Genomic DNA, 12809 nt, shown 5'->3' on the forward strand with positions numbered 1-12809 from the left:
ATCCACTCCTCGCCCAGCCTGTATTTGTGCTTGGGATTGCCCTGACCCATGTGCAGGACCTTGCACTTGGCCTTGTTGAACATGTTTGCACAGTCCCACCTCCCAAGCTTGTTCAGGTCCCTTTGGATGACATCCTTTCCCCCAGCATGTTGGCTGCACACACAGCTTGGTGTCGTCGCAAACTTGCTGAGGGTGCTCTTAATGCCACTGTCAGTGTTGCCAACAAAGATGTTAAAAGGTGTCATTACCAATACCAACCTCTGAGGGATGCCACTCGTCACTTGGACATTGAGCCATTGACCGCAACTCTTTGAGTGTAACCATCCAGCCAATTCCTTATTCACTGAGTGGTCCATCTGTCAAAACCACGTCTCCCCAATTTACAGACAGGGATGTCGTGTGGGACATGGTCAAATGCTTTGCACAAGTCCAGGTGGATGGCATCAGTTGCTCTTCCCTTATCCATGTATGCTATAAACCCATCAGATAAGGCCATCAGATTTGTCAGGCACGATTTGCCCTTAGTGAAGCCATGTTGGCTGTCACGAATCACCTCCTTATTTTCCATGTGCCTTAGCACAGTTTCCAGGAGGATCTGCTCCATAATCTTGCCAAACACAGAGGTGAGACTAACTGGCCTGTAGATCCCTGGGTCTTCCATTTTCCCTTTTTAAAAATGGGTGTTATGTTTTCCCTTTGCCGGTCAGTGGGAACTTCACTGGACTGCCATGACTTCTCAAATAGGATGGATAGTGGCTTAGACACTTCATCCACCAGTTCCTTCAGATGTCCATTCAGATGTTCCTTCATCAGGTCCCATGGACTACTGCATTTTCAGGTTCCTTTGATGGTCTCAAACCTGATCTTCTCCTGGGCAGTTCTTCATTCTTCCAGTCCCCACCTTTTCTTTCTGTGTCTTGAGTGGTGTGGCTGGAGCCCTTGCTGGTGAAGACTGAGGAAAAAAAGTCATTCAGAACCTCAGCCTTCTCCATGTCCTGGGTAACCATGTCTCCCATTTCCTGCTGGAGAGGGTCCACTAGGTTTGCCCTAGTTGTCCTGTTATCACCAACACACCTATAGAAACTTTTCTTATTGCTCCTGATGTCCCTGTTAAGAGTGAATTGCATCAGTGCTTTGGCCTTCCTAACCTGATCCCTGGCTGCTCAGTTTCTCTGTATTCCTCCCGGGATACCTGTCCTTGCTTCCACGCTCTGTAAGCTTCCTTTCTGTGCCTGAGTTTGTCCAGGAGCTCCTTGTTCCTCCATGCAGGCCTCCTGGCGTTCTTACGTGACTTCCTCTTGTCAGGATGCATCATCACTCCTGAGCTTGGAGGAGGTGATCCTTGAATATCAACCAGCTTTCTTGGGCCCCTCTTCCCTGGGCCCCTTTCCCCTCCAGGGCTTTATCCCATGCTACTCTGCCAAGCAGATCCCTGAAGAGGCCGAAGTCTGCTCTCCTGAAGTCCAGGGTAGCGAGCTTGCTGTGTGCCCTCCTTGATGTCTTAAGGATCCTGAACTCCACCTTTTCATGGTCACTGCAACCAAGGCTGCCCTTGAGCTTCACACTCCCCACCTGCTCCTCCTTGTTGATGAGAACAAGGTCCAGCATAGCACCTCTCCTCATAGGCTCCTCTATCTCTATCCTCCACAGGAGAAGGAAGTCATCATCAACTCATTCCAGGAACCTCCTGGATTGCTTATGCCCTGCTGTGTTGTCCCTCCAACAGATATTGGGATGGCTGAAGTCCCCCATGAGGACCAGGGCTTGTGAATGTGAGGCTGCTCCTATCTGTCTACAGAGGGCCTCATCTGCTCGGTCATCCTGGTCGGGTGGCCTGTAGCAGACCTCCAGCAAAACGTCCCCTGTCCCAGCCCTCCCTTTAATCCTGACCCATGAGCTCTCGGTCGGCTCCTCATCCATCCCCAGGCAGAGCTCCGTGCCCTCCAGCTGGTCAGTGACATAGAGGTTGATCCCTGCTCCTCATCTCCCCTGCCTGTCCTTGTTAAAGAGCCTGTATCCTTCCATTCCAACACTCCAGTCATAGGAGCCATCCCACCACATCTCCATTATGACAGATCATAGCCTTCTTTTACTCAGTAATCTGATATTCCCAGACTTTAAAACACTTGACCTGGCCCACTTGATCTGACCTGGCCTGGTCCTTCCCACTTGGCCCAACTCAATACCAACCCGTCACCTGACTTGACTTGACCTGACCTGACTAGACCACCTGACTAGACTTGACTTGAAGCAGCTCAGACTGATCCAATTGACTTGACTTGACCTCACCCACTTGATGTGTCCAGACTTGGCCTGCTTGACTTGATCCAGCCCACTTGACTTAACCAGAATTGCCCAGTCCAGCTCAACCTGACCCACTTGATTTCACCTGGTACACTTGACTTGACCTAACCCCACTTGTTCCACTTGGACTTGAACCAACCAACGTGGACTTGAAAGGAGAAAGATTAAGATCAATAATCTTTATCTTACCTGATTAATAAAATAGGCTTACATACCATACTTTAGTGTTCTTTCCTGAGTATAACTACATTTGTTTTGTCTTCCTGTCTGTTTTGGTAACCATGCTGCTATCCACTAACTAATTTCCATTTTTCCCCCACTATCTGGGACTGTCATATCCTTTTGGTGTTGTCACCTGACTTGCTGGCTAGCAAGGCCGGCTCCAAAATGTCACTGATTTCATAGTGCAAGCTGTGCTGGCATGGTTCATGCTGTTACTGCTCCACTAGCTGCACTAACTGACCACTGTAGCTTTGCCAACAATTTCAGATCATTTCCTCAAGAATAAATGTTGCATATACGTGGTCCAGTCCTTTAATACCTTAATAGTATTGTGAGATTTCCTGCATCTCTTGATATTTATCAAATTTGATTAACAAGTATAATTAAACAACATAAATTTAACATCAGAAATGTGTTTACTCCTTTTCTTCAACCTCTCCCCATTAGATGTCTCAACAACACTTTCTTCCTCTTAGCCATCCTCGTCTCTGAAACTTGATGAGAGGATGAATGAAAAAGGACTGTTCATGTGTTTGGTTTTTTTCTTTGCTCCTCCTCCAGACTTATGTATGGAGAACAAGAAGATGAAATATAAGCTTTTACAGGAGGGCTATTCTGATATGGAAATTAATAGACTAGTAACAAGCTGTGAGACTCAGTTTGTGATACTTTGCCTGTTATGCTTTAAGTTTTCCTGGGATTTAAAGAACCACAGAACAACACTGCTCTAAATTTTTCTCTCAGACTGCCCAATATTTTCAAGATTCATAGATTTTTAGATTCCAGCCCATTTTAAGATGGATTTTTTTAAGGCTTCGTAACACAAATAGGAGTTTGCTGAATTAGGTCAGGTAATAACTGGCCCTTGTATTATATTTTGATAAATAAAAAATGCATCCACTGCAAGGGTTTTTAAACTGTTTTCCACAAGTAATCAGGTGAAACAAGGCTGTCTCAGAGCATGTATTGAACCGTGTTACTCTAATTATATTTTTATCATATCTACTATATGTAGGCAAAATGGATCCTTAATTTTAGTAAAATTGTCACTATTAAGAAATAAGAACACATATAGTCTTACAATATAGAACAGCCTCAAATTAAAAATTAGAGCTAAAGACAAGCTTAAATAAGGGGTGAATAGGGACAATTAAAATCAAAGTTAAATGAAAAGGTATACTTTTATATCTAGTGATTTAATATTTCTAAGGTTTAATATAGTGATTATTGTGAAGGATCAGTTTGTTTCCATTAAGTTATTTCCATATCCAATCACAAATAGTTTTATATTACTACTGTCTATCTTGTTTGTCTTTTAAGAAAATATTCATCGTTAAAATTAATTTGGACTTCAATTACTTGCATTCCTTTTCAGTCAGCTTTTAAAAAGACGAGAAGTATCTGTACCTTTGAAAATTGAACAGCTTTCTGAGGAACTAGAGGCATGGAGAGCTTGTACTCAATTAAACAAGTAGGTAGAAAAATATAAAACTACCATGAATGAGACTATTAATATTTAATCATTAAGTTGTAAATGCAATATTTACTTCCTTTGTAAAATCTGAATATGAATGTAAACAATTAGTACTTTGTGGCTCTCAAATTCTAACACAAATTAAGACATGTAGTTGAAAAACAAGTGTCTTTTGTTCATAGGCCTACCGATGAATTGCCATGCACCCCGCCGTCTGAATCACAGAGAACAGTGTATTCAACACTCGTATCACGAATACAAGAGGAGCCTCTGAAGGGAATGGTTGGGCCCGACTATGTCACTGGATCAAATCTCCCTAGTCATTCAGATGTTCACATCTCTTGTTTGACAGGGCTAAGGATACAGGTATGGTTTCAGAGAGCTGAGGAGTTCTTTCTTGGTGACAGCACTGACTAGTCGTGAGGTTGCCACAAATCTAAGGTCTCTCCCATCCTTTGGAAAGAAAAATGTTTTTTCCCTGGGGTCACAGTAGCAGAAGTTAAAAGAGGACAAGTACTATATAAGAAAAGCTATATAAAGAAGAATTGTCCAATCAAATAATTGCCTAGTTTCCCAATCCAAAACTTTTAAATTTCCATGTGAAAGACAGATTTCCTTTGCCAAATATTCTGTCTAAAGTGCATGTAACTTTAGACAGAACTTTGCCCACTACCTCACCACATCTTGAATAAAAAACAGGAAATTATTTATCTTCAACCACACACTAACAGTACTCTGTTGTATTTTATCATTATGGAAATGCATACTGTAAAACTTGTAATTCATGATTAATTAAAAGCCAGATATTGGAGGACAAATATTCAAATATATTTATTCATCACTCACCTAGAACTTTATGATCAAAACATACCAGTCCTTTTAACACCTCTTTCATATATGTTGTTATTTCCACAAAGGGAAAGTTGGCAAGAGCCTGAAAACACTACCTTCAGGCTCCTATCTCCAGACAGTTTCTCCCTTACACGAGGATGAGTCTATTTCCTCTTCCAGTGCAAGATGCCAGCCCAAAGAGTAACATGATTGGTTAGGGATTAAGAGGGATAGTTTTGCGTCAGAAACTGGAGATTGCAAAATGCTAGTGGGATATTTGAGGTAAACAAAATTCACAACTGCAGACCCTCAAGTCTGAAAAAAAAACCACCCTTGCTGCCAACGCTTCTATATCAGACCAGCAGTCACTGTCTGTGGCTATACTCTCAACGTTTGCCAACAGCCACATAAAGCTGCTGTTGTTATACTCCATCCAACAAGAATAGCAAATATAGTGTCACAAGCTTGTCATCTACAATATCCTTCTTTCTGGATTACTGAATATTAGGAGTCATTGCTTTAGGTATGCAGACCAGCTCACACGTCACTTAGTTAATACTAAGGTACGGCAGCCTGATTGCATGGGTTTACAAGTTTTAAGTAGCAAGTTTGGAGAGCATAACCCTTTAAGAAGGCACTTAAACTGAATTGCAGGTTTGAGACTGTATTTTGTCAAATAAAGAAATTAGCAAATAGCTCCTCTTCCATCACATAAACTAGTATTTTGTCCTTCCATAGTAAACATTTTAAATTATTCTGTAGACTTCATGTTTTCAAGCAATTTATGGAGGCATTATATTGTTTTTTTTGTCGATCAGGAAACACATAGATCAGCACAGGTAATGACAAACACAATGAAATACGTACCGTATTCTGAAGGAAGAAAACTTGTTACCTCAGCTTCTAATTCAGACTAAAATTAACTCTGGAATAATTGACAAACATATCTAAAATACCACAATTAGTACAAATAAAGCTAAAATTTTAAGGATTATGAAATGTTGGGTTCTCCAGATTTTGGAACATAACAAGTTCACTCAATTTATAATGTGTAACTATTATCAAAGCTTTAAGTTGGCGGGTTACAATTTTTGCACATAGATGATAGTTGTAAATCAGGTTTTCACATTCTTCTGAGATAAAACAAAATGTGTCTCCTGTTGTGGCAGCCTTTACATAATACATGTGGACTTTCTTTTTCTTTTCCTCACCAAACATTTTTGCTGTACAGGGTCCAGTGTTCTTCCTTGAAGATGGAAAATCTGCTGTTTCACTGAACGATGCTTTGATGTGGGCCAAAGTGAATCCTTTTTCACCACTAGGAACAGGAATACGACTTAACCCATTTTGATGAGGTGTTTTCCTCTGTACTTTATAGTGCTTAAAATAACATTCTGGGAGTTAATACTGATTTAACCTTGATTTTCAAAGGACAGAAAGATGGCAGTTGATTCCTCCTGAAGGGCAAGTACTTGGACTTTGAAAATTGTAAAATGAGAACAAAAAAAGGATTTCTATACAAATGTTTGTTGATAATCCAAAGAAAAATTTATTTGAGAATCCAAAGAAAAAAAAAAAGGTCCTAACTTCATAGACAGCCATGTCTTTTTTTAAATAAGTGTTGTCAGACGATACAGACATATTTCAGTCGTCTGTGTAAACAGATGCCTTGTAAAAGAAGTAAGCAACTATCTGCACATTATCAAAATATTGATAACAAACTGTGAAATCCATAAACACACTTTCAAATACATAATAGAATGACTTTATTGATAGCCACTACAACCTCTTTTTAGAATGACTGGAATCCTGTGACTGTTTCACACCTTATGTCCCCCTTTTTAATTTTAACTAATTTTTACACACAGGATTCTATAGCAAAAGTAAAATATAAAAAGTGCTTAGATTATTTTTTTCATCCATTAGTTATTGTACTTTAATAGCAGTACAAAGATGTTTACTAATGTTTTGTCTAGATAGGTTTGAATATCTAGATTATAAAATTCTATTTTTTAATAAGTTCATCTTTGGCAACTGTTCCCCCTTTCACTGGAAGCTAAAATGTATTTATAAAAACTTTTTTTTTTAAAAAAAAACAAAGGGTTTGTAAGGAACAAACAGCAAATGTATTGAAATTATTTAAGTATATTATGTACATTTAAAATGCTTACTTTCTTTTTACATTTTGTATTAGTTATAAATATACATAAAGTATGACAGACCAGAAGTAAATATTTGTGCATATATTTTTATTTACTAAAGCTGTGCTCAAATGGAAAGAAAATTATGGCAATAGAATACTAAGAATATTTAAAATTTAAAGCTGTGTACAGTACTGAATTTAATCATAAGACAAATCTTATTCTTATTAATAAATCTTAGAATTACTTCCCTGTAGAAAAGATGCCTTGGTTATAGTATACTTTATTAGCTTAATTGATGGCACACAAGCATAAATCTCTTTATCTGTTGTTATATTTTTGATGCTGCTTTAAAATAAATTTTTAAATTCTGATAGTTACATAAAATGTAAAGAAGTTAAAATTGGCAGAACTATTTCTAGAGAAACTGTTGTAAAGCTGGAAATAAAACAAGGTCTCTTAGCAGACCCTATTGAACAAAATCCTCGATATATAGGTAAACAATGCTCTTGTTTAACTAGAACTAATAATGCCACCCTGCTGGAAAGGTGGGTTAGAGTTTAGAAATAACAAATTCTCTTTTTTTTCACCCTCTTTAAAAAGTTAAAATTCGTTCTGTCGGTGTTCTAGAGTATTATTACAGGATTTCTGGTGTAATAATATATTGGGGGGAAAAAAAAAAAAAGCTTAGCTGTTTTGTAATCTATACAAAAACATTTTTGTACATACTTGGATGCTGGAACAGGATGTTTTACTTTTTGCAGGTGTTGTTTGGAAAATGTTTTCCTTGTTTAATCCTGTGGAGCTTGGGGAATGAGAGTTGGGACTTCAGAAATAAAAATTCATAGTTTTTGAAAGAATCTTCCACCAGTCAGTATCTGATGTGTTGCTTCTGTCAAATGAAAGACTAGCTATCTTTTTTCACATAAATTGTACAACCTTATATGTAAAAGTTGTTAATACAGAGTTGGAGAGCAAAGGTAAGAACTGAACATGCAGCCCTATGACTAATGGTTGGGATCTGAAGGATTGACTCAACTGCCACTCCACTGTATTTAAAATCTTTTGCTGTGTCCTAAGGATTTTTACCAATATTTTGGTTTAAATATCTTACAATATGTAGTATAACTTCATCAATCTGTTGCACATGAACTGTGCCTTAACATGGAAACTTAGACAAATCTAGTCCCTCTTTAAATTAGTGTAAGGGTTAAGAACACTCTCATTGCTGAAATACAAAAATTAAGTCAAAGGGTGCTTTTTATGTTGGGAATCCATCAGGTAATGGTCATTGTGAATAAAATGAGGTTGCATTTTCTTTAATGTGGTTGTACCCCATGTGGTGAGTTAGAGGAACATGCAGTGAAGGTTGTAATTGTGTTTACTGCTACAACTGTGGTTGCAACTGTCGAACTATATAGACTTATCATTTTCAAAAATAATTTCAGATTGTTTGCTAATGTGTGACTTCATTGTCTGGCACAGCTAGTCAAATACAGGTATTTCCCCTTAATATTAAAGAATCCTTTGTCTTCAAATGATTGTTTGACTCTTCTGTAAAAGTTGTACTTCTATTTGAATGAAGGAATTTATCAAGCTCTACAGCTGGTGCTTTCCAATTACTATTATATCTCAGTTAAGTTTAACATCAATTTGTCCCCACAAAATCAAATGAATTGTTCAGTTGAAAGAACCTGACCAACATTACTGACATGTTTATAAGCTTCACAGACTGCAGTCACATGTGAGACTTTCCTAGGTGGGTTCCAAAACAATACAAAAATAAAATCTGTCGTACTATAAACTCTTCCCATTGCAAAGACTGACATTAAAATGAGATACGGCACTTTAAATCCATGTTGTTGAATTTCTTCATTGGGTAAAATCACTTAAATCCAGAGTTACAACAGTTTACGACGACACTAATGCAGGAAAATCCCTCATTCCTTACACAGAAAACAAAACTAAACTACTGAGTCTGGATACTCTTTTCAGAATAAGCATTAGCTTTATTTAAAACTTGAAGCTTACACCTTTACGTAGGAAAGAAATGAAATACAGGATCATCTTTTCTCTAGATAAAACTTACTAAAAACACAGGGTGGAGAATAGATTTAGAAAAACAGTTGTGAAGACCAGTATGCATTTGCACAATAGGTCAAGATATGAAGATATGAAGTACACTCTCAGTTTTGTGAATATTTCACATGCAACAGTTACACTTTGTGGCTTCTAATGTTGTATCAGTAGCATCAGAAAAATTCACTGATAAAATACTATCCAGCTCTAGGAAGATATGAAGCTAAACAAGAAGCAAGAGTATGATACAAAACCAAGTAAATTACAGTCTTGCAGAATTTGTTGCATTTTAGAATAAGAGGTTTACAATTCATTTGCTTAAAAGAGCATTATTCCCTAACAGACAGTAAACTTAGATTTCTTTTTGTTGATTATGCATCAACACTACTGTAATCAGAATGGGGTTTGTGTTTCAAGTTCCACACTCTGGTTAATCCTTTTGGTGGTCTCCTGGGAGTTACCAATCATTCATCATAAGAGGATCTGTCAGCTTGTTTCACATGGTTGTCTTCAAATGAATTCCTGTTTTGCCTCTTGTTTCTGAGGAATCTAGATGCAGGGTGTTGGGGCCAGGGGGAAAGTTGGCAAACTATATTAAAAGAAAGTGCCTTTGAAAATTCAAAGTATTAAAACTACATAATTTTAAAGTGCCAGGGATGTTTTAATCACCTTTTATTTAGTGTACAATTTTATAGTTAAGCAGTGAAAGAAGGCGTCATCCTTCCTTATGAAAGCAGCTTTTTAGCCCTGTATCTACAAAAAGCCCAAGCACTGCCATCTTCTGAGGATGTGATTATTTGAACCAGTATAGACTAATGTTGGTGGGAAAAGTGAAAAATACATACAAAGAACCTGAAAATTGATCTGACTGATCAGTTTGGGACTATTGCTACCAGGATCCAAACCAGCCCCGCAGGCTGGGATGGATGTGGGCAGGGCCGCGGCAGGGTTCAGCAGCACACCTGCGAGCAGGGCCCCCCCCTGCTGCAGGGCTGACTCCTCCTGTCCCGCTTTTCCTGCAGCATCTCCCACAGTTCCCTACGCAGCCCAGGTGTGTCAGGGCTTAGGTCAGGACTGGAGCACCTGCCCAGTCACACAGTCATCAACAAAATTAAGATCTCCATTATGTAACGGGAGGGAGGAAAAGTGATTTCAGTATGGTGAAAGTATCCAGAATAAACCAGAGCTCTCAGGAAGGTAATAGAAGCATTTTTGAATATGAGAATAATTTCTGTAGATGCCATGCCAGGGAAAAGCTCAAAGGATTTTTATGGTAAAAAAATAACGGCAATCCCCTCCAAACTTCCTATTTTCTAAGAAATTGTATCTGATGCCTTCAAATTTTAAACACAAAATCTCTTTGTTGCCTTTATAGCAAAAGTAAACCAAACTACGCAATGCTACAATCTGAAAAGATTAAAATGAAGACAGTGTGATGTGAGAAACAAACTTACGTGATATGGCAAACATTTTTTCCTTTCGGATACCAGCTATGTTCTCAGAGGATGTGGAGCAACAAAGACGCTGCATGTTGTCCCAAACTTCGTTTAATGTTAAACCACCCTTTAAAGCAAAAATCACAGGTTGTTCATTTCAGTAGTATGTTAAGCATCTGATCAGTTAGCTATTCAGTTTTCTAGTTTATTTGCAGTTACTGCCCTTTCCCCCAACTTGACTGACACCCAGATGATCTTGGCAGCTGTATAAAATGAATGGTACACAAAAAAAAAACATAAAGAGAAGGGGAAACATTAAACAGGTTCTATGGTAAAAGTGCACTGTATTGTCTTTTTAATTTGAACATTTTGCTTGTGTTGAAAAACACTAAAATGGGATGGTTTCAGCATTTTGGGGGCATAACATGCATGAGATCATCATACCAAAGCATGAAATAGAATGTTGAGAAATTACACAATATGCCTTAAAACCACACATGCTTAATTTGAACAACTATTTGAAGAGTACAGTAACTGTCATTCTAGTTAAATATCTTACTTGGCAAAGTAAATCCAATATTGAAGAAAAGAAAAAAGAAAACAACCTCTGACGAACTGTGATCATATACATCCTTCTGATGGTACAGAACAAATTTTTCTTTTGACATCTGGCAATCAGAATACTTGATTCTCTTCAGAAATTTTAAATCCAGCCGCAGCCAAACACTGCACAGCTGTTTGCTCACCCTCCCTGGCCTGGGGAATAATAGAAAATTGGAAGGTAAAGGGAGACTTACAGGTTCAGATAAAAACAGCTTAATAACTGAAAATAAAACAGTAACAATAATAGAAAGTACAGATGCAATTGCTCACCCTCACTGACTGATACCCAGCCTGTTCCTGGCTAGCAATCCCCAAAAAAAACAAGATCCCAAAACCACAATCTTGGAAGCGAGATAGGAAATCTCCCCCTTCCTGGCTGACCCTTCTTTATACACTGAGCATGACATTACATGATATGGAATATTCCATTGGCAAATTTGGGCCTGGTGCTCTGGCTGCACCCCCTCCCAGCTTCTGCTACACCTGCACATGGGCAGGATGTGGGAAGAAGTTGGAAAGTCCTTGATTTCTTAGCAACAACTGAAAACATCAGTGTATTATCAACAGTCTTCTCATACCAAATCCCATAATGAATCCAGTGCACAGCACTAGTCTAGCTACTAAGAAGAAAAGTTAACACTATCCCAGCCGAAAGAAGGTCAAGATGCAGCTGAAGTTTAATGTCTAAATTCTGTTTGCAGATGCCTCATTTACTCCTGCAACTGTCACTGGTATCAAGAAGCTGGAAGACCTTGTACAGTCCCAGTACATGCAACACATGGTACATTAAAAAAATATGAGAGGAGATTTTTTTACCATGGTCTGTGGCATAGAAGAGACTTATAGGGGAATGTTAGGTTTCATGTTGGTGCCAGCATTTTGAGAACGACACTGAGAACTCTGCCTAGAAAAGGGATCCAAAAGGAAATAAACCAGTGAACTCAACTTAATTTGGGAAATATAATTGATATGGCCACAATGACTTTTAATTGAGACAGAGTGTCTTAAAAAAAAAAAAAAAAAAAAAGGCCTGCTTTAGTTAATGCACTGGTTAGGAAGCTGAATGTAAGAAAATTCAGGTGAAATGCAGTGGCCTGCAACACAGAGCAGGTCAAATTAGACAGGCTAATGATCTCTATAGGCCTCAAAATATCTGAACTGGTTGCAGCAAGACCAATACATGTACAAATATTTGCAAGATTGGATTGATGCAGGAGTTTCATTTTTTTTAAAAAGGTCATATAGTTTCTCTTACAGAAGAGAGGAGTAATGAACAACATTAAAATGAACAGAATTATGAACTCAAACTGATTGATTTAAAAATATCGTTTTTCTCTTGAAGACCATCTGATGTCATCACTGATTGAATTCCTAATACTTATTTTTCACATAAATTAGCCTAATTAGCAGAAGAAGAAAATAATTAGCCACTGTATTATCACTTCACCTGCTCTTCTTAAGGTTGAACAAACACCATCTTCTCAGCCGCCCCTTGTAGGTCAGCAAGGGGCTGCCCTTCCCAGGCTCGCTCCAGCATGGTAATGTATGTTTGGTGCTGGGTGGTCCAACACAGAGTGCAGTCTCACAAGAGCCACAGAGGAACAGAATCACTTCCCAAAGTTCTGGCATATGACACACTAACTAACGCAGCCCAAGATGCTGCTGGCCCCCATCAGGGCTCAACTGTTCAACTGCTTCTCCATCAGGAACCCCTACGCC

General features: G+C 38.5%; 1 protein-coding gene across 2 annotated transcripts in view; it reads left to right on the top strand.

Moving 5' to 3' along the window:
- The window catches only part of WDR17 (WD repeat domain 17), a 79303-nt gene extending 70544 nt beyond the window's left edge, over nt 1-8759 (top strand). For both annotated transcript variants that reach the window (XM_074905777.1, XM_074905776.1), the window contains 3 exons: nt 3902-3997; nt 4183-4366; nt 6063-8759. In XM_074905777.1, coding sequence (XP_074761878.1) covers nt 3902-3997; nt 4183-4366; nt 6063-6182 — 400 coding nt within the window. In that variant the 3' untranslated portion in view covers nt 6183-8759. The remainder of the gene's footprint in view (nt 1-3901; nt 3998-4182; nt 4367-6062) is intronic.
- Nucleotides 8760-12809: the final 4050 nt, after the last annotated feature.

This window comes from Athene noctua, chromosome 4 (genome assembly GCF_965140245.1).
Source record: "Athene noctua chromosome 4, bAthNoc1.hap1.1, whole genome shotgun sequence".
Lineage (NCBI taxonomy): Eukaryota > Metazoa > Chordata > Aves > Strigiformes > Strigidae > Athene > Athene noctua.